At 37.3% G+C, this 25,526-nt stretch overlaps 2 protein-coding genes across 5 annotated transcripts; one reads left to right on the plus strand and one right to left on the minus strand.

Annotated features, from left to right (window-relative positions):
• Positions 1-173: 173 nt before the first annotated feature.
• On the minus strand, positions 174-10,750 carry ube2q2 (ubiquitin-conjugating enzyme E2Q family member 2). Of its 4 annotated transcripts, none has more exons than XR_010802214.1 (14): positions 10,482-10,746; positions 7,154-7,258; positions 5,608-5,730; positions 5,451-5,507; positions 5,178-5,333; positions 4,643-4,727; positions 4,100-4,160; positions 3,905-3,995; positions 3,740-3,798; positions 3,293-3,341; positions 3,097-3,192; positions 2,923-2,989; positions 732-2,794; positions 174-630 (listed from the first exon to the last, which is right to left on the minus strand). XR_010802214.1 is itself a non-coding variant. In XM_066668179.1 (14 exons), exons 1-13 carry the CDS (start codon positions 10,638-10,640, stop codon positions 2,763-2,765), a joined length of 1,140 nt encoding a protein of 379 aa, XP_066524276.1. In that variant the 5' UTR covers positions 10,641-10,750; the 3' UTR covers positions 175-882; positions 2,759-2,762. The 4 variants fall into 4 exon arrangements, 3 of the variants coding, with proteins under 3 accessions (XP_066524275.1, XP_066524278.1, XP_066524276.1); XM_066668179.1 differs by having other exon boundaries at positions 175-882; positions 2,759-2,794; positions 10,482-10,750; XM_066668178.1 differs by having other exon boundaries at positions 174-2,794.
• Positions 10,751-12,436: 1,686 nt separating this feature from the next.
• Positions 12,437-24,554, plus strand: il17rel (interleukin 17 receptor E-like). The gene is made up of 18 exons (XM_066668177.1): positions 12,437-12,582; positions 13,443-13,470; positions 13,610-13,750; positions 14,663-14,763; positions 15,605-15,719; positions 15,833-15,877; positions 15,970-16,109; positions 16,500-16,571; positions 16,651-16,705; positions 16,933-17,096; positions 17,283-17,327; positions 17,463-17,520; positions 17,937-18,085; positions 18,372-18,431; positions 19,494-19,551; positions 20,344-20,463; positions 23,330-23,392; positions 23,543-24,554. Exons 1-18 carry the CDS (start codon positions 12,484-12,486, stop codon positions 23,602-23,604), a joined length of 1,575 nt encoding a protein of 524 aa, XP_066524274.1. The 5' UTR covers positions 12,437-12,483; the 3' UTR covers positions 23,605-24,554.
• The last annotated feature ends 972 nt before the right edge of the window (positions 24,555-25,526 follow it).

Consider the following 25,526-nt stretch of genomic DNA (forward strand, 5'->3'; position numbering starts at 1 on the left):
CCTTTATTTCAGAAGAAATGATTCATGACCTGGTGTCCTCAAACATTTATTTATACATGTTAAGCTTTTACAAGCAACTGAATAATGCTGCTATAAAAAGATAAAACATGTTAAAAATCAACAAGTCCATCAAGCCTAAGGCTTAAGCACATCTTAAAAGATGTGAACTGGAAAATGTTTAAAAAAGGAACAGATATTACACTTGGCCCTCATAAAATTCTTTATTCATAAACTTGATGCAAGTTTACAAATTTTACTGTACATGGTCAAAATTCTCTTGCAATGGGAAAAAACAACCTGAAAGCATGCCAGGAGTCATGTTTGATAACTAGTCCACCATTAGATGGCACCAGAAATGAACACCATAATCTGTCAATCTGAAGTCGGTCTTCCAAGAGAAAAAAAAAATGCCGTTGGTATCTTGTCATACATGGTAGCCAAATGGAGAATGTTACCAAAAGCATTTCAGTTGGATGACAAACCATCTTCATTTACTTTAAGAAGTACAGGTGTGTTGAATTCCCAAAAGAACTAAAACCCAAGCAGGTAAGTCTGAAAATAGAGCAGCATCAAAGAGCAGAGAACAGAGCTCCACTGTGCTGTTCTTCTAGAACATGAGTCTTAGAAGTGCTGGAAAGGAATGACAAGATTCTCTTTACAGCGCAAACAACTACCATATGCTTGAAAGCAATCCAATACATAATGCTTAACACTTCCATAAGAAAACTTACATCTAGGTCATGGATTTATAGATCTGCAAGCCAGTGTTAGGATATGGCTTTCCTGTTATCATGACTGGCTCAGAGTCTGAACACAACTCTCACCCTTCGCAGTGATGTAGGAGGCACACCATATTTTTGTGCAAAAAGGAGCCAAAAAAATCTAGGAAGAAGAAAAAAAAAATTCATACATACAGGGCCTTATCTTAAGACTGTATATTACAAAATGTTTCACCAAGCCATCAGACATGATGAACTTCTTGGGAATGAGAGAACTAAAGCTACCCAGGATCTCACTCCTATTTCAATCGGAACCTATAGTAGGACCTGAAAACATACTGAAATGTGCCCAACTCTTTTTACATTTACAGCACTGACAATAGAGTCATATTCTTCATTAGTGTGAACTGAAAGGTAACGCATGGTAATAAAATGTGGCAATGCAATGGTTTTATGTCCTGAGTAACTTCTTCAAATTTTGAGATACCCTCAAAAATCTTAGCCTGTTTGCAGCAAGCATGGAAAATACAAAGATTCGATGGTGTGAAAACAAAAAACACTGATCCAACCAGTTGCAGCACACAACACCAACACAAGTTTTACCCACTGTAACAATGTCCCTCTAACAGACTTCTTGGAAGCTTCTTGGAAAATATTAAAAAGGTTAAAGTAGCATTACTAAAAAACCCAAAATATTCATCCTTATAAGTTTTTACATGATCTTATGCATCTATTCTAGCTAATGGATACTGAATGTGGCTTTCTCTCACTAACCAAAAATAATGTGGAAGCATTTATTTGCTGATAACTTCAGAATTTGTGAATCTGTATCAGCAATTTCTAAAGAAGTGAATGTCCACCATTAAATATGAATGCAGGAAGAATATTTTGACACAAGTATGAGTACATGATTCGAAAACCATGAATAAATACAGTTTTTGGTGCCCCCACACCACCCCAATTTCCGAACATCCAATTATTCACCAAGGTCTTAAACTCTCAGCTGAAAACTCTATGATTGATTGGGTACTGTGGCACACCTCAAGGCTGAACAAAAGCTACTTCACACGAACAGCACAATAAAGATGACTTGCACCTTCAATCCATTTACAAGTATACAAGCAGACCTTTGTCCGACTACAGAACAATGACATTCTCTTCTTTAGCCCGTTCCAAATAAAGGCCTGTGTTTGACCATTAGCAGCCAAAGTTGCCACAGGCGCAAAAAAAAATAAAAAAAAATAAAAAAATAAAAAAGACGAACCCAAACAACTGGAAAGTGAATGGTATTCATCCACAGTTAATATTTCTGAACTGAAACTAGACAACTGCAACATTCTCCCTTATCTTCACTTTAATCATTAGAATTAGGGCTGCTTAAGGAGCATGAGCAATGTAACTCTGGCAAATAATTCTTCAACAACATCAACATTATATGTACCAGTACATGTTAGCATAGAATGCAGAAGATAAGGAAGAGATCAGTGCCAGCAGATACAAGAGACGTGGCACATCTCCATATTGTCTCTTATTGCATCCATTCCTGCTTGAAAATCAGTAAATTCTGCCAAAAGTCTTAAGTCATGGCCATGAGAACATCCATTAAAGGCTGAGAAGGGGGATAAAAATATCCAGAAGCTTCTTTTTTATCTCCAGTCAGGAATTAATCCAACAGAGCCATACCTGTCACTCCAGACAGTAAAACCAGACTGAATGTCTGGTGGAATCTAAAATCACTCTGTGCAAGACCCATTAGTACCAAGGCTCTGTGTGTCTCATATATATCCCTCTTTTTCCCCTGCAGCAAACTGGAGAACATAAATGAAAGCAGGAGACAGTGATTATAAGAGAGACAGCTAGTTATGGGGAAGGACAGGAACAGATAGAGCGTGCACACACACACACACACACACACACACACATCAGTGGGTCCTCACATTCCAAGTAAAGGGTAAGGTTTTAGGAGAATATTACAAAAATAAAAAAGCAAATGGTTGATCAGAAATCCCATATTCTCAGTGTGCAAAAAGAATGACCACCTTCTTAGCCATCTTCTTTAGGGGGTGTGTACCAGCCTGCAGGACAAAACAGAGACACGCACACAAAACAATCACAGACGCACACAAACAAGAAAAGAAACTGTCAACTGAATATGAACATTTGATTCTACTTCCAAGTAGGATGGTATTTACACTATCCTTACCATTCTTTTCATGGATCTGGACCAAAGACTTATATGACTGTTGTGCTCTGGCAAGATTATACTGGTTCTATAATAAAGAGAAAAATATTGTCAGTGTAGCAACAGGCAAATATGGTAGATGTAAGAGCACCCCAAAAAAAAAATAAATAATAAAAAAAGACACCAAGCACAAACCTTATTAGCTCCAAACTGTACTCTAGCCTTCCCTTTGACTAGAGTGGCATTGATCTGCATAATGACAGACTCTATGGAGTAGGCACTGCTCCAGCCCTAAGGGTATATTAAAGATAGTGTTTAAAATTGATCTAATTGTCAGAATTAGAAGACATAATGTAATGGAAAATGTCGGCAACACATTAGAATTTCATACCTGTTTTGTTAACAGTTCCATACACAAGGCTCCTCCTCCAAGAACATATCTGGATGAAATGTGGAAGTGGGAGGATTTTGCATTACTGATCTTCTGTTAATAGCCCAGGTAATCTTTATTTATAGACGTTAAGCATACAGCTCTACCTGCTAAAGGCCATTTGTGAGTATTAAAGCAAAACTGAAAAGAACCCCCCCCCCCCTTTTTTTTTTTAAATCGGCTTAATTTTTTTCCCTGCTGAGATTTTTTGACCCAAAAAAAAAAAATTCTAAAAATAAATACATAAATAATAATAATAATAATAATAATAATAAGCAATACAACAAATAAATGAATAATAAATTAAATGAATAAACTGTACATAAACATACAATGTAAGTATGTACCTTTTCTAACTGCATGCATAACTCCACACAATTCCAAAAACATTAATGGGTAAATACTCACCCTCCAGAGAGAACAGGAGACACTACCCGTACAAACGGTGGATCAAAAGGAAAATTATCCTGAAAGAAAATAAAAATAGATGAATGGATATAAAACTTCCTCAGTAAGATTTTGAAGTAAATACTTTAAAGACAAAATGAGTTAAAGGAAAGAAATACAACTCACTTTATAAGAAAAGTTGAGAAGAATATAGTCAACCCCTTCTTTTTCTTTCAAGACCTGCAAATCACTATGCAGTGGACTATCTGGGTCTACCCTGTGACACAACCCAGAAAACAAAATAGGAACAAATGAAAAGTTTTTTTTTTTTTTTTTTTTTTTTTTGAAATCTAAACATAAATAAATAAAGACTGCACTTACGTTCTCAACTTCACATGCCACTCATATAAACTGTCGTTGACTAATTCCACTGAATAGATACCTAAAAAATATAATAATTAAAAAAAAATGTACAAATACAAACCATAACACTGTGTCCCAGATGCAATTACAACTACTTGAGTTTTTATAGCTTTTCTTTTTGGAGAACTTAGTGAGTCAGTAAGGGGGCATCCATGAGGTGATTTGCATACAAATAGCTAGCTTTATATAGAAAGTAAACAGACTAATTTAAAAATGTACCTTACCTCCCACTCAATAAAAAGTAACACTTTTTTCTCTCAATGACGAACAAAAAAAATATATCCCATACAATCTATGATGAACAGCCACAAAATGTTGGTGTTATATCTTAAAACACAAATGGCCACTAAAAATGCTTGTTTTCACCCCAGCCAAGCAGGATTCACATGGGTCATAAGTTTTGTTGGAAACCAACCTGCAGCCTAATGGCCCTTTGCAGGTATGATCGGACACCCCATGAAGAACCATTAATATGAACATTACACATATATGAACACTGACCTGTCTTGTAACTCTGTGATCTATAGATCTCCCTGAGTTCCTTCATGAGACGGTCTGAGGCTTGAACAGATCCTGAGACTGCACCCTAAAAAACATGACACAGACTTCTGAGGAAAGCTTGAAGAACTCTTAGATTTCAACAAAATATCATGATCCAGCTGACAAACATATTTCATAAAGAGTTTAGATGTCCGGGTGTCATTTTTTTACAAAGTTTATGTGCTGTGCATCTGGTTCATAACAGTTATACCTCAGCCCTGTAAAGCACAAAAATTAGTGATGTGTATGTGAATCAAATGTATTGTAGGACAGCTTTATGGAACCTGTTAAACAGAACATGATAACGATAATTGCTTCCTTCTTCAGTAATGATATAAACAATCCTAAAAGACGCCATAACAGACGAAACAAAGAAGTAAAATATAATCATAAAATCAGTAGCAGCTCAGTGTAAGGTGTGAAACTGTGTGCAATAAATAAAAACACAGTAGTAGTAGTAGAAGAGTATAAGTAGTAGTATAAAAAATTACCTTACCGAGTTTACACTTACATTCAAGTGGTCCTGCCTCTGGTTCTTTCGAATTTTCTCCAAGATGGCAAGGTTTTCTTTCTCAATCCCATCATCTTCTGACTTCTTGCCATCTACAGGTTCCTCCTCTTTCATCTCATAGTGGTCTAGATCTTCAATATCCTGCTACCACAGAGACCAGAAAATGTGTTACAAGTACCAATCTGTTATTGAGCAAACAAATACACACTACAAATGTATGGTCAGATATTTAAAATGTTTGGAAAAACAATAAAAAACCTCTGCCATTTCTTCCTCCTCCTCCTCTTCAGATGTTACTTCATCTGTTGTTACATGCTAAGACGAACAGTAAAAAGGAGAGAAAGAATATACGTTTATTAAGCTCCAACAAACCAAACAAAAATGTAAATTTACTGCTTAGTCTGATCAGGCCTACCTTTCTTTCATGAGTGATGGGTCCAGCAGGAAGGGGCTGGTCCAGCATCTCCACGTCAGGGTGCTGGGGTAGGTTATAGAGTCGACACAGATCACAGATCAGCCTTTTCAGCTGCTGGAGGAGCTGATTGACAGAGACAAACATCGATAATACTACCATTTCTCCAAATCACCTATTAATTTTGTCAGTGCACAGTAATCGAGGACAGAACCCTGATAAACAAAACCCACTAGACAGTGCTTAGTGAGGAGCATTGTGCCCTTAGGCTCACATGCAGCAAATCCAGAGTTAATTCACTGCATGTTTTTCTGTGAAGATTATACATGTGCTCAACATCATTGTCCACAACAGGTGCACTTTAAAAGTAGCTAAATTCACAAATAACAATAATGTCTACAAACTTTTCAACATATACGCAAGAGATCTATAGCAGTGGTTCTAAACCTTTAGTAGATCAAGTACCACCTGTTAAACCAAAACCTCCAAGTACCACCTGTGATTTTTTTTAACCACAGAAACATGTGAGACCCTGGTTCTTCTTCAGTTACGGGGCCATAAGGCATAATCTTGCTTGAATATTTGCATGGTTTTTGTTGTTTTTTATGTCCTTGAACTTTGCATACTTTACACAAAATTATAGAGAAAATACAAATATCTAGGCCTAAACTGAGCAAAATGAAAGAAACAAAACAAGAAGAGGTTGATGTTATATCAGTTATGTCCTTCTGGGCTCCAGGGTAATTCTCGAGTTTGCTCTCAGCTTGTATTTGCTTTGCACTTTTTAATAATAAAATCCAAATTGCTCATGTCCAGTAAGCAACTGAAACTGGGATTTCTTTACACTGATCACTCAAAAAAATCAGGGGATCACATTTTTTTCTCTAGAAAAAAAGCAGGGTAATGCTGCCCCCAACCTTCCTTTTCAGATGTAATCAACTACGGTGTAGGCATAGCACGTTGTATTTTTCTACAACACAAATGAATTTCATTGGGGCAAAAAAGTAGTAAATTTTTTTAGTTCATTTGGTATCACCTCTTGCTGCTTCACATACCACAGTTTGAGAACCACTGATCTATAGCATATGTGCATTTTGTTGGGTTACTGAATTTCCCAGCCACAGATGCTCTCGTATGCAACCATTTGCCCAAATACTTAGCACTTCTTCCAAGGATGTTGTTGCTCCTTTGTTTAAATGCCCCAAAGGTTCACTTCCCTGCTTCTACCAGCATTTCAGAATGACAGAATTTTTAAAACATCCCGAACATTAAATATTCTGCAGTATTGCTTTTTGAAATAAAGTAAATGTTAATAAAATGTATTTACTATTCTAGACAATCGTATATACCTTAATAATATAATTATATTATCTGTAGTAAATCTGTTGTGTTTTGCCATTTTATCATCTTGTTATGCTCATCACACATATCATGTATTGATGACAGAAATTATATCCAGTCCTGTGATGACTGTAAAAGGAGACAAAGCTAAGGAGGACGAGAGAGGGGAAAAAGAAGAAGGGGGGGGGGATTCAAATTGCTTATTTACCAAGGTACTCCCTTTGCGGACATCTTCCAGCCGCTCTAACACTTCAGTCAGACTTGGATCATCCGATTCCACAAACCATATAGGAGGAGTTGAAGGGTAAGACTCCTAGGGACAAGACAAATAATGGTAAATTAAAACAAAAATCATGTTTCTTTAAAAAAAAAAAAAAAAAAAAAAACAGGCTATAAACTGTGCAGAATGTGATTTTAAAAAAAGGCCATCATCAAAAAAATGTCCAATATTTTCAGCAAGAAAGCCAATATACAAATATTCTGAGAACCAAATAGCAGAATCTATAACAAAAACATCTATAAACAGCACTATAATTAATGTCAAGAACTGCATTAACAGTTTCATATTCAAGCAAAAAAGCACCCATGAGCAAGGTACTTAACCTCCAAGTGCTCCCTGTGTGCAGAGGATGGCTGCCTGCTGCTCCGGGTGTGTGTATTCATTGCCTCTAATCACTAGTGCGAGTGTGTATGTTCACTGCCATGGATGGGTTAAATGCAGAGGTCAATATTCATTGTACATATTCAAAGCAATTAACAGCTATACGTTTCACAAATATTAGCATAACACATGCTTTTTGTCAAATATCTAATCAATCAAGCAAAGAATTTTATCATGAGTAACATGTTAAGTACATTTATTTGAAATAAAATGAGCATTCTTATATACGTTTCTGTTGTAAAGTCTAAGTTATTAACAACAACACAAATGCGCAGTGAGCTACTGACAGCAGAGTGTGTTTTTCACATATTGCCAACACCCAGACCATTAAAATTGTTGCACATCTCTATCATTCACTACAATTAACTGCATTATCTCACGAGTGTGAACCAGCAGATTAGCTCAGATAGCTTGCTTGGTTACATTAATGTGAGCTGAGAAGCCACAGTGCATCTGATCTGCATTCCTGCAGTTCTGTTTATAGGTTAACGTTCAACTTAGAACATTTTCCCTGGAAAGTATAATAGCCATGACATTCATGGCGAAATATTTATGTAGCCAGCAAGAATATGGTCTTACTGCTCTGCGAATTCTTAAACAAATATAAAAATGAATAAACAAAGTGTGTGTTTTATCTCAAATGGCTCCCTGTTCCCTGGGCACTGTGTAAGTTTTGAAAATCTGGCTCCTGCTAATCAACAAGGCGCTATTTGACTGTTCTCCTGTAGCAGTAATAATATGGAAAGGCATCGGCACCTTTCGTTCGGGTGACAGTGGCATCGACATCTTACATACCTAAACATTAGGGTAAGAGCATGTAGGTGAACTGATTTCAAAAGAAAAGCCACAAGTCATGAAGATATAGACATGGTGTCATTTCAACATAAATACTCCTAAATGATGACATTTCTATCGATTTTATACTCAATTTATTCAAATGGATTTGCTTCACCAATGTCACATACAAATAATAGTACACCACCTGAATGTGTCATTCATTTAATATCAAGGCATTGGTTTAAGTCATTTTAACATAAATGTCCTTAATGTTATCACATTTCTGTAACGTTAATTCTAAATGTAGTTAATTATTAAAAGGACAAATTTAAGGTTTAGTGATCTATTTATATTTATTTACTTTTTTTAAGAATAAAAAAATGTAATGCACCAGCTAGGACACATTTCACATTTTTTTCTGCAAGTATTTATAATGAGCACTCATCTGTTCGCTCTAGAGGCTATTAATTTATTGTCAGTTAGAAAATCAATAAGAATTTACTCAGGGTTGTCCAAATATGCACGTTACTGACAAATAAAAATAATTAGTGGAAATCTGGATTATCTGGATTAAATCTGGTTAGAGTTGCGCTTAAAGTCGTAAATGTCAGCTATCAAGCACCTGATATGCAGTGACTTAAATTGTGCCAATGCGATGTACTACCTACTGGTACTGGCACCTATAAATGACTTTTAGTTCTTGGCTTTTGGTACTGACACAGACATTTATTGTGATATTAGCATAACAGCAGCATGTATTTCAGTGGTCCGTGAACACAGTGACATTGGGCTATGTGCTAATATGGGATGCTATGTTTGTAACATGACACTTGTTTGCCTTTAAGATCCTTTAAGGTTTACGAGCATTTAAGGCACCAAAGTTTATCTACCACATGGATGTTTAGGTGGCTAATCATCCAAGTGCTTGTTAAACGTAGGCTACTGATAGATGTTCCACAATGGAATATATGCCAATGTCACAAAAACAAATGTCAATTACATCGACATATGTCACTGTCACAAAAAAATAAATACATTTCAATGTCAGTGGCATATGCCACTGTCATCCAAACGTAAGATGTCGATGCCATTTCATGTTATTACTGCCTCTCGAGTGAAATGATGCACTGAAGTGTTGTCTGTGTGGGAACTCTGCCCTGCTGTGGTCGTATGAGCCGGTGTTTTTAACTCCTACAGTGTGCACTACACAGGGAGTAGGGAGCGAAGTTGGATTCGGTCGGAGACTGGCAAACAGGCGGCAGGGTGTTAACAATATCTCTCTAAAAACGTGTCACATTCCTGCAGAGGTTTATCGCAACATTAACATAACGACTAGGCAGCACGATCGAGTAAATCAGCTTAGCTACACGTCTAACCGTAGCCTTAGCAAGACAAATAATACATCGCTCTCACTCCGGCTGAATGGCTCCCTAGTCGTTACGTAGTGCGCTATGTAGGTCACGTATCAGGGCTTTACTCACCAAGACCACGCATTTTATATCTGCTAGAAAGCTACTCATATTCGGACATTAGCCGCACGATGTCTGTGTAAAACCTACGGCACAGTCTGTGTGTAGAAGCCACGGTTTCAGAACCTAACGAAGAGCTCACTGTAGGGAGCAGGGTGCCGTTTGAGACTCAACCGTTGATTACGCTGCCCCAAGCCTTATTGTTGTGTGTACGTTATTTTTCTATAGCTTATACTAACGTTAGGGACATGTTCTACCACGCTGTGGACGTCCAACTAAACGAAACGGGAAGGCTGTAGGAAGCATGAAGCTTATCCTACTCCTCCGAGTGCAGATTCGAAAGTTAGCCGGCTAACTGCGCTACAACTATTGGCGCTGAAGTCGTAACTTGTGAGAACTTGTTTAGGCAAGGTAATGTACGTAGCTATAATTTGAACAGAAACGGTGCAAATAAGGCTCCCGTGGCAACCCAACGCTCTCTCCTGTTCATTCGAGCCACTGAGGAGCCCCGTGGTCAAACTAAGAGTACACAGCCGGTGTGGGTGACATTATTTCGACGCTGGGGCTAGTGTTAGCTCGCTGGCCGGAGCCTGGCTGCTGGTGGGAAGGCTAGCCTCGTCTCTCCTCACCGTAATGTTGCAGTGAATGATCAGCAGCTTGTCCCCTGTCACATTGAACTGGCAGCTGAGCTCGTCTGGCTTCCAGTCGATGATTCTGAAGCGCTCGTGGTTTGGGTCAAAAATTGACTCCAGGAACTTTAATTCGGCCTTCAGCCCCGACACCGACATCTTCCGCTCATCTCCTCTGCTCTGGAGCCAGGCCGCGGGGGGAGGGGCTCCTCGCCTCTCTGCTCTCTCTCACACACACACAGCGCCGCGGCGGAGCACCAACAAAAGCGCGGCGACGGAGGGGCCCGTCCTAATCCGCCCCGCTCACTACACAGGGCACTGCACACTACTAGCTCCTTTGCTCAAACAACATATTTGGGATTCGGCCAAGTCTATTTACAATTCCCTACAGTACACACAGTGCAGATTATGGGAGTATATATGGCAAAATGTGATGTTACTCCCATGGCACTGTATAGACATTGTAGACAGCCACAGAGATATAACCTCACACTTCTGATTTTTGGCTGTGAGGTGTCACAGCAAAAACAATCTCTAGAAAAAATTACGGTCCCCTTTAAAAATCTTAAACGGACATTACCAAATAGAATTTTTTTTAAGTAATGTAAGTTTAAGATTTTTAGTGAGATTTAGTGGGTTTTACATAATATATTAGTTGCAAAAACGTTGCCTTTATTTTAAGTAAAACACATTTTTAAATAAAATTAACATTCACTACAAAGAGAGTCCTGTTTAACTTCATTTACAGTAATTTGTAAAACACACAAAACAAACAACAAAAAAAAGAAACAAAATTTGTTTCAGAAAAGTGATATATCTTGATTAGATGTGAGATTGTTTTATTGTTGGACATAATGGACTGGGAAAAAAGTGGTCTAGAGCAATTATATGTGGTAGGAGACCCAACTCAGTGATTCAAATAACTTGGGAAAATATATACCTTAATATTTTCTCAATCCCTCTTAGATAAACATCTCTACAAACCCAATTTGAAAATGAGCAATTATCACTTATCAGAAATCTACAAGCTAAAGTTTTTGTAACAAGCCAAATTGCATCTACATTTAGCAATTTATGAATTCAAACACATTAGTCAAATACTAGTTCTGGAGCAAAGCATTGTATCACCATTTCATTTATTCATTCATTATCTGTAAGTGCTTATCAAGTTCAGGGTCGCGGTGGGTCCGGAGCCTACCTGGAATCATAGGGCGCAAGGCAGGAATACACACTGGAGAAGGCGCCAGTCCTTCACAGGGCAACACACACACACAGTGTGTTCACAGGGGTTCTCTTTGGAGAAGAGTCTAAAACGTAATACAATTGTAGTGTTTCTAGGTGGTTGTTTTAGTGTGTTAAACCAGGTTAAGCGTTTTAGACTCTCCCACATTTGGTGATAATTGAGGCAGCTTTCTAATGTTACAAAGGCTTTTTTTTTTTTTTTTCGAAAAAAGCTTTTTCTGTGTCTAAAACATATTCCTTTCTACAAATATCACCATGGTTTGATGTTTTTATCTGACTAGAACAGTATGTGTATAACACTATATGTTCTTGTTTGAAGAGGTTTGGAAGGAGGACTTTGCCATTTTTTATATTGCCTGATGGTTTTCAATTAAATTTCAATTGGAGTATTTTACTAACCGTACACGTGTTGCTACATTAGTAAAATAATGAACCCAGAAACAATATAGGAACCCCGTTTTATGCTTAGTTCCATGATTTTTTCCCCCTGGACCATTAGTGAGTAAAAGCTGCCCTCTAATAACTTTCACCTCACAGTTTCTCTTTTAAAAGGTGCATACATAGTGAAGTACTCTAGAGGGCACTGCTGTGTAGAAGCTGAGATGAGGACGAACTAATGATGTGGCTGTGTCCTCAGGTTATAGTATGGTTTATAGAGAGTTTTCCCAGAGAGTGCTGTCTTCCTCACCATTTGTCTGCTCGGCTGAGCAGAATGCTGCATTGCTCTCACTCCAAGCAGCATACAATCACTGGACTGAAGATGAAGCTCATTCAGTTCTTACTGCTCATCATCCTCCAAACTGAGTTCATAAATTGCACAATTCAGCAGATCCAGCAGTGTGGAGTTCACTGTTCTGAGGTATGTTAATATCATGTGGATATATGATTAATATCATTAGGCTATCTGTGTGGACAATATTCTTGGATGCCTATTTTAACATTATACAAATATAGGACAAACATAGCAAAAGTAAATATTCACACACACATTTACACAGGCATGTTTTGACAAATTAATAATCCAGTTAATGGATTACTGAAAAAATATTTTCAGTCATGTGAATTTAGTTTATAAAAGATATTTGATATGTGATCACTTATTCAACTGTACACTTTAATAATTCTGTTCCAATGAATGAAAGTCTAATGGCAGTTCAGAGGTATAATATGGTATATACAGGTTGTGACTACAGCATACATGTGAGTTTGCTTCGTGGTGGTTTGTCAGCAGTTTTGGACTTTTAGGACAAGCCTATTACCATTGCCATTACCATCTTAATTTTCTGAAAGTTGTATGCTTCTATATTAAATAACGAGTAGCTAGTGTGAGTCATTTTTGATTCTGTGCCTGATCTGTGTCTGTTCCAAAGTGAAACACCTTAACCACATTAGTGAAATTTATTTCAGGTGAAGTCATTAGAAGTGCATGTTTTGCATTTGGGTTTTATAATCTGTAAATGGTTAAAAGGAAGTGGAAATATCTTTAAGGTGACAACAGTAAAATGACAGTAGCCAACAATACTTTCCATTTTGCAAAACCAGGAACTACAGCCAGTGCTTAGTCAAACTTGGGAAACCCCTTCTATGATTCTAAAAGATATAAAATTTCCTTAATCCATAATTTGGAATGCATGCTAATTAAACAGAATTCTGCATGACACTTCCGGTGTAGTGTTTCAAAATCTCTCACTCCCCCTTTTTTTTTTTTTTTTTTTACAGGGACTAAACTGCAAGGCCAAATCTTACTGTACGTATATGAGGATAGTCATACAGAAATATCAGACCTACACACCTGTTCCATCCCCTCACCATGGACTCATACATGAACTTATACAGTAGACAATATATTAATACAAAGTTACAGTATTTTTTTTCTCTACCCCCAGTGTCTCTGTCTCCCTGCAAGAAACAGCAAGACCACAACATTTCCACTACAATCAATAACGTCAGCCTGTCCACAGTTATGAAATGTTATGAAGAAAAATGTTCTCTCAACCTTAAGATTGTAACACTGATAACACTTTATGGTATGTTTGAAACAGTTGTTGTCTTGTGAAGAGCTACTCCTCATTTGTATACATTTAACTTTAGGTATGTAGATGTTTCTACAGATAAAATGCTTCTAATTGGCAAAAAAAAGTGAACAAAACAATGAAAATCAAATTTAAAAATTATAGAGAAAAATTGTACCACAATATTTACTTGTATTCCAGGTAAGCTCTGGACCTACTGCGACCATGAACTAGACAAGCAGTTACAGACTATGAAGGAATGTATGTACTTGTGTGCTGTTAATTCGAAAAGTATTAGGTGAATCATAGATCACAGTGCGTTGTAAGAGATGACTGAGAAATTCAGTGTTGTCCAGATGCCAAGCAAACTATTTGTATGTAAAATATTTGAAGCATGTAGGTTAGTAAAATATGAGGACAAGTAAGAGGAAACAAAGGCATTTTTCCTGTTGCACTGGCAAGAAGTAATACGGGTGTTTTGTGTACGTGTTATTTCTGAGAAATAGGACTCATCCTGGAGAAAAGGTTTCCTTTCAAATCCATAGGGTGAAAGGGCCAAAAGTGATGGCTTTATTACCCCAGGGATATATCATAAGTTAATATTTATTTTTCTGTGTGGCACATGAATGGGGATGCTGAGGGAATCTCCCAACAGCAGCCAACTCTGAGGCAGCATTTGTTCATAGAGGAAATAGATTAGACACCTTCAAGGTTTGAATTCATAATGATACAAGAGGGAAAAAAAAGGCTTAACTTTGTAAATCTACCAGTTATATGATGTCAAATACCTAAAATGAAGGTATTGGCGGAGCTATGTTTTGAGTTAAAAATGATACCGTTTTAATATATAACCACGGAGACATATTCAGACATGAATTCAATTTGTCTTTCTCATTTTGAATTTAACACCGTTTTCTGAACCCTCAGATGATATCCATGGTGTTGTTATGTGTTTGAACTCTGCTGGCATGTTGGGACGCTGCCAGATTGTAACTTATCCTCACAAAACTACAGAGCATGGGAAACAGGTAAAGATTTAGTCTTCTTATTTGCACCGTTACTTACAATAAAAAACTATAATTAAATGGCTGTTTCCTTTTTCTGCTGCAATTGAAAATGGAACTCATTTGACATGCCTTCAGCTGATTTATTGCTGTGTATTTTATTAAAAATTTAGAATGATAAAAATGCCTTTTAGTATTATAAACTGGCAGTCAAGGAAATTGAATGACTGCTAAAGAGTAGAGCTGGCCCCATAGCACTTTTTCTTTTTCACTCAGTTTTAAAATCTTGAATATCTGTACTCTCAGATACTTTAACTATATTGAAACTATATTGAGTATAAAATTTGAGTCATGGGCGGCACGGTGGCGCAGCAGGTAGTGTCGCAATCACACAGCTCCAGGGACCTGGAGGTTGTGGATTTGATTCCCACTCCGGGTGACTGTCTGTGAGGAGTTTGGTGTGTTCTCCCCATGTCTGCGTGGGTTTCCTCTAGGTGCTCCGGTTTCCTCCCAGAGTCCAAAAACACACGTTGGTAGGTGGATTGGTGACTCAAAAGATTCCGTCTGTGTGTGTGTGATTGAATGTGTGTGTGTGTGTGTGTCTGTGTTGCCCTGTGAAGGACTGGCGCCTCCTCCAGGGTGTATTCCCGCCTTGCGCCCAATGATTCCAGGTAGGCTCTGGACCCACCACGACTAAACTGGATAAGCGCTTACAGATAATGAATGAATGAATGAATGAATTTGTGTCATCTGTACTAAATAGGCTATGATATTGGAAAAGAGATGTAACTAAAACACTTTCTTCATAAGTTGATATATTTACAATGAAAAACAATTTTAACATTAGTCTGCTTCATCTTCACAGGTTGAGGTTGAGTATGACTGTTTTTCAGTCAGGCCTGGACAAGATGTCTTTGTGACTATTAAAACTGCCCCCAACTTCTGCAACAATATTTTCACTCAAAAATACACTATTCCAGGTATACTGTAACCTTTTAGCTGAGCTTGTAGTGCATTTGTGATTTGATAACATTTTAAATGGATAAAGGGTAAACTGAAATTTTTGCATTTGTATTTTCTTTCCTTGTGTTAGAATGTGCTCATGAAAACATCAGGAAAAAAGTCACAGAGTGCAAAAGTGAGTTTTTAATCATGTAATTTAAGTATAATAGCACATTAATACAAACTGTTGTTTTTCGAAATACATTTTAATGCTTGTTATCATTGTAGCTGGAGAGCTGATGTACACAGTGGACGATTCCAGGAGAGAAATTACAGTCAGAGTTTTGGAGGCCCCTGAGGACAAAGACTACCACCTTAGACTTTGCCTCAAAGATCAGATTTGTAGTGGAACAGGACCTCATAAACTAGTGAGTGTAAAATATTTTTAAATATAATTGTAATTATACACAATAAACAATGTAAAGTATCCAATGTACCATATACTTTTGTGCTTTACATAGGGCCCAGCCCACTCTCTTCCTACCAGCCACCACAATATTGAGAGGTTTTCTTAGGAGTCATTATGTAGGCACATCCCTTTATTAGTATTTCTGAATTATGCACATCACAGCTCCAGAAGGCTCAATAGAGGGGTGTGGGGTCCCAGCCCCACCAAACCATACGCCACCCACACCCCCCCACCCCCCAAGCTCAATTTTAATCCAAGCTGACCCTCTTTAAGCATAAACACAAACCTCTAGCACATTAAAGATTGTGTGTGTGTGTGCGTGTGTGTGTGTTTTGTGTCTTTTCATCAGATTAAAAAACAAGACCTGCACAGGAATGAATCTTTGGTGTACTCTAGAGCCCTTCCCTGTTTGTGCATTGAGGTATAATTTCTGACTTTTCTAAACACACCCATCACATCCTCAGCCTCGGTTCACATTACACCACATTTATTTGTTACAGGGATGGCCTGCAACAACAAATGCACGCAGAATTCAAGTTTGTCCATTTAAAAATAGTAAGTCAACACCTTACTGTTTTTGGTTATTTCTATTATAATTTTTCAAATATTGTCACTATCCAAAAAACCCCAAGTACTTTTCAAATGGCAACTGCATGGGAGCATGCATTATTTTAAATTGACTGCAATAACATTCATATTGAATTCTGCTTTTGTAAGATATTCATTTATTAATCATGCATTCACAATATGTAGAAATCTGAAGGTATCTCTGTCTCTTTCAGATGTGGAGGAGTTGTGGTCAGGAGTTACCTATGACCATTACACACAGGCTTTGTCATGGAAACCTCTGTGTCCTGTCCAGGCAGTTGTTTCACTGTGTCACGCTGTTGGACCAAAGATCTGCCTCGACATTGGGAATGTGTTGCTGTCTTCTGATAGGAACACTGTAGGCTCACTTTCATTATCTGTTTTTTCATGTTCAATGTCCATGAATAACCAGCATAAAACGTAATTGTAGCGTTTCAGTGAGATGTTAAAAGCACAATTATAATGTGAATTTCTTTTTAATGATGTGTTTTCCATGTGTTGGTTGCTAGGGGTTGTGTAAATATTGCTTTTGTTCTGGCCTCAGGTGATATTTTCTACAGTGGATCCTCACCCACAGCTTTGCATGAAGGTATAATTTGCAGATTGGCACATTTTAAAGGAACTCTAAATGTGATGATATTGTAGATAGGACATGGCTTTGATGATCCTGACATGCATAATGACATGTATATTCTTGTTGGATGATGTAAACTTTCTTCTACAGTTTACCACTGAAGCAGGATTTTGGATAGAGTGCCCGTTCACATCGGAACATTTTCCCTGTATGTTATTTACTGCACTACTGATTCATAATATGACTGTTAAGTAATGACCCTTTTACTGAACAAAATTGTCACTGTTGGAATACATTTTTGTATCCTAGTAACTTTATAGGAACAGTAAATACATTGTTAACTTATAATAGAAGTTAATGGTATTAGATTAAATTGAACATAAGCTGCAGTTTTTTAAATGAAAAATATGAAGAGCAAATGGTATATTTGGTATATAATGAAAAACACCAAAAATGTATATTTTAAAAACTGTTTAAACTGTGTCAGATATATTGACTAACGGACCAATAGAAATTATTTATAATGACTGTGGCAAAAGATTTTTGTAGTTTTTTGAAGATATGAGAACATGTTCCAAGAGCAGTGATATACACCATATATAAGATTGTCTCTACATCATACAGTGTGGGATGTGAACGTGGTCACCAAAGCTGACCAGCAGTGGATTGAAATTACATCATGGTTTCCAGCCTCGTTTTCAGTGGGTCTGTGTAAGATGTCCAACTCCACTGCCTGTGAGCTGACTGAAGAAAGGCCATTTTTAATCTCTGTGGTATGCCAACATTAACAGACGTATGCACACAATTACAAGACTTTAAGTGTAACATAGCTGACATATATTACATTCTGAAGGCCTTAAAAACGGTTGTTTTTGGACGGAGTTCAATGGGAGAGTTCCACATAAATACAGTACTATATTGTACTCAGCAAAGACTCAGTAATAACAAGAGAAAACAAAAAGACTCTTTGAATGAAGGGCATTTGAATTCCTCTCTACCTTAACAGGAAGGCAACTTGAAATAAATATTTGTTCTGACATGTCATCCCTTATTTTCAAGGAAAAAACAAAGCCTGCAGCTGTCAACTTGTCTAAGACCACATGCAGCATTTGTATTCAGGTATGGCAAAGCTATATAAAAAATGAAAGGGAAGGAAGAATGTGTATTTTTAATTCTTGACATAATGCTTAACATATCATCATTTTAAAATGAAAAACATGTATTTCCATTTTTGTCGATTTTTAGTTTACTACATAAACTAGAAATGAACCCAGCAAATGTCATTCACATCGTGTGAAAATTTCATGATGAATTAACCAATAGAAATGCTCCAAAATTATTTGGAGTAAAATCATTTTACATTGACTTCCACTGAAAGTTAAGAAGGTATTTTACACCTACGGTTTAGTTACTATTTTGGGAGATACATATTTTAATTAGGCAGGGACAACATGCTCACATTACTGTACACACTTAAAAATGGCGCAGCAGGTAGTGTCGCAGTCACACAGCTCCAGGGGCCTGGAGGTTGTGGGTTCGATGCCCGCTCCGGGTGACTGTCTGTGAGGAGTTGTTGTGTTCTCCACGTGTCTCCGTGGGTTTCCTCCGGGTGCTCCGGTTTCCTCCCACAGTCCAAAAACACATGTTGGTAGGTGGATTGGCGACTCAAAAGTGTCCATAGGTGTGAGTGAATGTGTGTGTGTGTGTGTGTGTGTCTGTGTTGCCCTGTGAAGGACTGGCGCCCCAGGGTGTATTCCCGCCTTGCGCCCAATGATTCCAGGTAGGCTCTGGACCCACCGCAACCCTGAATTGGATAAGCGCTTACAGATAATGAATGAATGAATGAATGACTGATTAAAAGATTCTTTGCATCATGAAAGTGTTCTTCAGACTGATGGAGAATGTGCTGTAAGTGGTTTCTTATAGAAACTTTTAGAAAAGGGCACCAAAAACAGCTCCTCTATTGTTATAAGCTTGACATATATAGTGGAATAATAGAGGAACAAATGTTCTTCAAGTGTTCAGGGTTGAATATAGAACCTTTTCCTTTACTAAATAACTAAAGGACCCTTGTAGAACAATCAATATGTACGCAGGAATGTTCTCTATTTCAGTTATCTAAGTTCAGTATTAATAATGGTGTTTTGGGCTTGCCTGATGTGCAGAATGCTTTTTTTTAAGGTGAAGAGAATAGATGTGCAGTTTGCAGTGGAGGAAAACCGATGCAACCTCCAGTGCTGTAAGTAAACCTTATTAAATCTGTGCTTATTACTGCTGTTAGAACAAAACTATTTATCTCCAAAATAGCAACTTTTTAGGAGAAGGCAAAAGCAGAAAGAAAAATATAGATTTTTTTAAAGAACCATTTCTCTGGGTCCATCAACTTTTATACACATTTTAACAATTATTCTTCCATTTCTAGTATCAGCTGCATAACATTTCATCCTGTAATTGACATCCTCTTTCATGCGACCCAACATGTCAAGCCGCTTTCAAATGATATTGTTTTGTATTAAGACTGAATCCTTGCAATACTTGACACCCTCTGGTGGCCCTTTGAGATCGGTTACTACTACAGTTCTGAGCAAGTGTGTAAACATTCAAGTATTATATCAAATCTAGACCAAGCATTGAAAAATGTATGTTTAAGTTGTCAGACTGTATCAGTGATAAGCCTCTTATTTTTGTCTTTGTTCTTTTCTTTCAAAAACAGAAATATTAGTTTTACATAATGCTTAGAACCAGACAAATGAAATGAAGACATTATATAAAAACAATATTTTTCATATAAACAATATCCATATTTAAAAATAACAATATATACCAGTTTTTGATACTGTTATATTTATATACTAAAGATAGCTTTTGTTTTGCTAATGTAGAATTACATTTGTATGTATATGTGCCAGGGCAGTCTGTGTAATTAAGAACATTTGTAATATTCAGAATTCTGAACCAAAATATGTAAAAGGTTTCACCCTTAATAGCTGTTAAACAGGATTATGATACAATGCCGTCTTTGTCTCTACAGCTGTTTGGCGGGTGGATCAGTGGAGTTATAGTGGGGGTCTTCATAAATATGCACTGCCACTTGCTGTCTGTGTGTTAGCATTGGTGATGGCTGTTTTGATTGGGAAGGTGACTTTGAAAGGTGAATATAATTAACATTTTCTATTGTTACTCCAAAAGAACAAAAACACACACACGCGCACACACACACACACACGCGCACACACACACACACACACACACACACACACACACACACACACACACACACATACAATACCACTTGATTTCACTATGGAACAATACAAACCCCTATATAAATAAAAACAAATAGCAATGATGTGTAAATCATTGAATCCCTATAATTAATATAAAGTAGGACAAAGCCAATATTTGTTACTTGAAACTGAAAAACGTTATTGTTTTTGATAAATATTTGCCCATTATGAATTTGATGCCAGCAACACATTCCATACCTTCTTCTGTGCATTCCATGGGACAAAGGCAGCGTTTACCACTGTGTTGCATCACCTCTTCTTTTAACAACACTCTGTAAGTGTTTGAGATCTGAGGATACCAGTCACTGTTGTTTTAAAAAAGAATAGTTTTATGATTCTTGCTTGTAATAGGATTTCAGTTGCTCAGCAGCTCAGGGTCTCTGTTTTTCATTTCATAATGCATCAATTATTTTCAGTGGAGGACAGGTCTGGACTTGTTTAGCTCCTGGACTCTTTTTACTTAGGAGCTATACTGTTGTAGTCCATGCTGAAAAAGTCCAAAAACTTCTTTATAAGATATTTAAAATTTTGATTTGTCATACCACAAGACACTTTTCCAATTTTATGGGCCTTGTCCCTTCCATATAGAGAAAATATCCCCATCTCAGCATTTGAAATATTGCCTTTGTTCTGTTTTCTATTAAACATAGGGTTTAAATGATTTGCACCTCATTGCATTTAGTACAAACCGAATTCCAAAAAAGTTGGGACACTAAACAAATTGTGAATAAAAACTGAATGCAATGATGTGGAGATGGCAAATGTCAATATTTTATTCGTAATAGAACATAGATGACAGATCAACAGTTTAATCTGAGTAAATGTAACATTTTAAAGGAAAAATAGAGGAAAAATACATTTCATGGTGTCAACAAAATGTTGGGACAAGGCCATTTTTTTACCACTGTGTGGCATCCCCCCTTCTTACAACACTCAACAGACGTCTGGGGACAGAGGAGACCAGTTTCTCAAGTTTAGAAATAGGAATGCTCTCCCATTCATGTCTAATACAGGCCTCTAATTGTTCAATCGTCTTGGGCCTTCTTTGTCGCACCTTCCTCTTTATGATGCGCCAAATGTTCTCTATAGTTGAAAGATCTGGACTGCAGGCTGCCATTTCAGTACCCGGATCCTTCTCCTACGTAGCCATGATGTTGTGAATACTGCAGAATGTGGTCTGGCATTATCTTGTTGAAAAATGCAGGGTCTTCCCTGAAAGAGATGACGTCTAGATGGGAGCATATGTTGTTCAGGAACCTGAGCATAGTTCTCTGCGTTAATGGTGCCTTTCCAGACACGCAAGCTGCCCATGCAACCCCATACCATCAGTGATGCAGGCTTCTGAACGGAGCGTTGATAACAACTTGGGTTATCCTTGTCCTCTCTGGTCCTGATGACATGGCATCCCAGTGTTCCATGAAGAAATTCAAATCGTGACTCATCGGACCACAGAACAGTCTTCCATTTTGCCTCTGGCCCAGTGCAAACGTCTGAGCTTGTAGAGCTTGCTTAGAAATGGCTTCCTCTTTGCACTGTAGAGTTTCAGCTGGCAACGGCGGACGGCACTGTGGATTGTGTTCACTGACAATGCTTTCTGGAAGTATTCCTGAGCCCATTCTCTTATTTTCTTGACAGTGGCATTCCTGTTTGAGGTGCAGTGACATTTAAGGGCCCGGAGATCACGAGCATCCAGTAGAGTTTTACCCTTACGCACAGCAATTGTTCCAGATTCTCTGAATCTTTTGATGATGTTATGCACGGTTGATGATGATAACTTAAAAGTCTTTACTGTTTTACGCTGGGTAACACCATTCTGGTATTGCTGCACTATCTTTCTGCGCAACAATGGTGGAATTGGAGATCCTCTTACCATCTTGGCTTCAGAGAGACAGTGACTCTCTGAGAAGCTCTTTTTATACCCAATCATGTTGTCAATTGACCTAATTAGTGTTAATTGGTCTTCCAGCTGTTCGTTATATGCTCAATTTCCTTTTTCCAGCCACTTATTGCTACTTGTCCCAACATTTTGGGGATTTGTTGACACTGTGAAATTTTGAATCAACATATTTTTCCTTTAAAATGTTACATTTACTCAGATTAAACTTTTGATCTGTCATCTATGTTCTATTACAAATAAAATATTGCCATTTGCCATGTCCACATCATTGCATTCAGTTTTTATTAACAAGTTGTTTAGTGTCCCAACTTTTTTGGAATCCGGTTTGTATTTATTTACATTTTGTTCCACATCCCAACTTTTCTGGAAATGGGGTTGTGAATGGAATACTTGAGCAGCAAAATTAAGAGCATTTATATGATAAACACAACTCAACATTTGTTTCACAAGTGTTCATTTAAGGAGTGAAAATCACTCATGAAAATTTTAGAACATCTTGCAGTATATGAGTTTAGATTGTATACTGTTATTTTTTAATGGCAAACTAACTGCCACCCTGTGATGGAGTGATGTCCTGTCCAGGGTATATTCTTGTGCCCAGTGATTCCAGGTAGACTAATTGCATCCCTGGTTAGCATGAATTGGGCAGAGAAGATGAATGAATGAATGAATGAATAAATGAAGGCAAACACATAAATAAACAAATAAACAAATAAATAAAGACATACAAATAAATAAATACATACATTGATGCATGGGGCCATCCTTGTTTTAATTAAAGCAGGCTGTGGCTTTTCCAAAATATTGTTTCCTTTGTCATTTTTTGCCTTTAGCCTCTGGTTGGGGACATGGAAAGCGGAAATTGGACAAAACCCCTTCTTGTAGGACAACAGCAGGTAAGAACTCTTATCTCCATATTATGATTTTTCACATTAGAAGAGAAAGGTTACCCTCCCTGGCAAAGAGAGGAGAATTTTTAGACAAAAGTTGTACAATGCCTCACTGTTCACAGTAGTTAATTGGGTTTCATTTTCATCCTGTGACAGAAACAGAGACCCTGATCCACACAGTGAGTGAGGACATGGATACAGGGTTGCGTCTGGCCTGAAGTTATGGCTGATCATTGGAAACTGTTTAAGGAGCGGCAAATAAAAGTATTTCAGCACCTTAATCAACTTGACCTGGATTCATCTGATCAGATGTTTTTGACACCATTTTGGTTTAAACGTGCATGAAAACCTAATGGTACATTTGATCATTTAAAATGATGAATGCTTAATCCAATCTCTCTAGCAGGTTTTTAATATCTTCGTTTTGGGAATGGAATATTATCTTATTATCTCGTCTCCCTCTCTCTCTCACATTATAAACAGATTATAATTGTAGTTGGTTAGGCATCTATAGGCTCATGATATAGATGAATGATGGATAATTTAAATGCCTTTTTTTACACTTATGCTGTGAGATTCAAAATATAAAATTGTGTTATTTTGCATTTTTCCACAAATTGCTGCACTGAGGGAACAGCAGAGGGCAATGTTGTACAGTATACACTGTACCTGCTGTAAGAACAGATCCCATAGAGACCGTGAGTGTGTATTAAGTGTCTGTATGTGTCTCATGAAATCTCTACAAGTAGGTCACCAATGGGCAGTCATAAAAAGTGGGTCAGAAATGGGCGGTCAGTTTACATACATTTGTAAGTTGTAAAGCTGGAATCTTTTTCACTTGATGAACTACTACCGGTGTGTTTTTTTTTTTTTTTTACACAATACATACTCAGCTTAGTCAGAGCAACTGTTGCAAGGCTATACACTCATTAAAAATCCCATTAAGATGTTGTAGCACATAGCTCAGGTTTCTTAAAATATTTCACTACAAAGCACATTGTTATTTTCAAATAATATTTATTTACTTTTTTATGTGTGAAAAAAGTTCTCACAGTGAGCATAGCTTTATTATTTCTGAATGAAACGAATTAATGTTAGCATATAATTTTTAGTTATCTTGACTTTTGGTTTGTTTTACAGAATGCACAAAACAAGCTTAATGCAGTTCAATAAACAGTTAAATTAAATTAAAATAAATTCATTTTAAGCTATACCTGAACGTCTCTGTCATATCATTCGGGCAGCAGAAAAAAATACACTCATTGACTTGGATTAGTCTACGCTTTTTAACAACTTTGAGTAAGAGGTCCCTGCTAGGTCCACTTGAGGCATTCTTGTCCAAACTTGTTGGTGGATCATACCTAGATCAGTTCCTAATGTAATGCTAAATATAACACTGTGATGATACTAATTATTGAAATGTTTGTCTGAGAATTGAACATAATTCTCATTGCTTAACATTCAGGAATCCTTAGTGTAAGCTCAAACACTGATTTAGCATATGTTAATGGTTCCCGAGTACAGGTTTGGGGTTTGAGGGGCTTAGCCCGAAGAAAGCACTGCACTCTGCTGATGACAACATTCCTGAAGGATGGAGTAAATCCAACCAGAAATGTTGGGCAGATGTAGAAGGCAGTGAGGTAAGTGAGTGCAGACATTCCTGTGTTGGTTTATCCCTGTTCTAAGTCCCATTCTGATTACAGCGATAAAGGGAAGAGGTATATAACCATATGCAAGCAGGCTAGCAGGGGCTGATATGTCTAAAATGTTTATTTAACATTTATTCTAACTGTAAAATAAGTTCACAGAGTATAGTAGAGTGTTCATCAAGTTCATGAAACATAGCCAACACTGCTTGTGTGTGTGTGTGTTTGTGTTTGTGTGAGTGTGAGTGAGAAAAAGGCTCGCATAATGTTTTGGAGAGTGATAAACACTGTGAAAGACGGCCATGAGAAAGTAATTTCACCAATGATCTCATGGTCTTTAGGGCTCAGTTGTGAAGGAGATTTACTTTTCTGATGCTTTACCTCAGACGTTTAGAATGTATTAAACTCAAATTCAGGAGAAAGTAGCATTGCTTCTGTTAAATAATCACTGTGTTTAGAAGTCACTATTAGGAAAAGAGTATATCAGCATTATA

Source organism: Hoplias malabaricus, chromosome 4 (genome assembly GCF_029633855.1).
Source record: "Hoplias malabaricus isolate fHopMal1 chromosome 4, fHopMal1.hap1, whole genome shotgun sequence".
In the NCBI taxonomy this organism is placed as follows: Eukaryota; Metazoa; Chordata; class Actinopteri; order Characiformes; family Erythrinidae; genus Hoplias; species Hoplias malabaricus.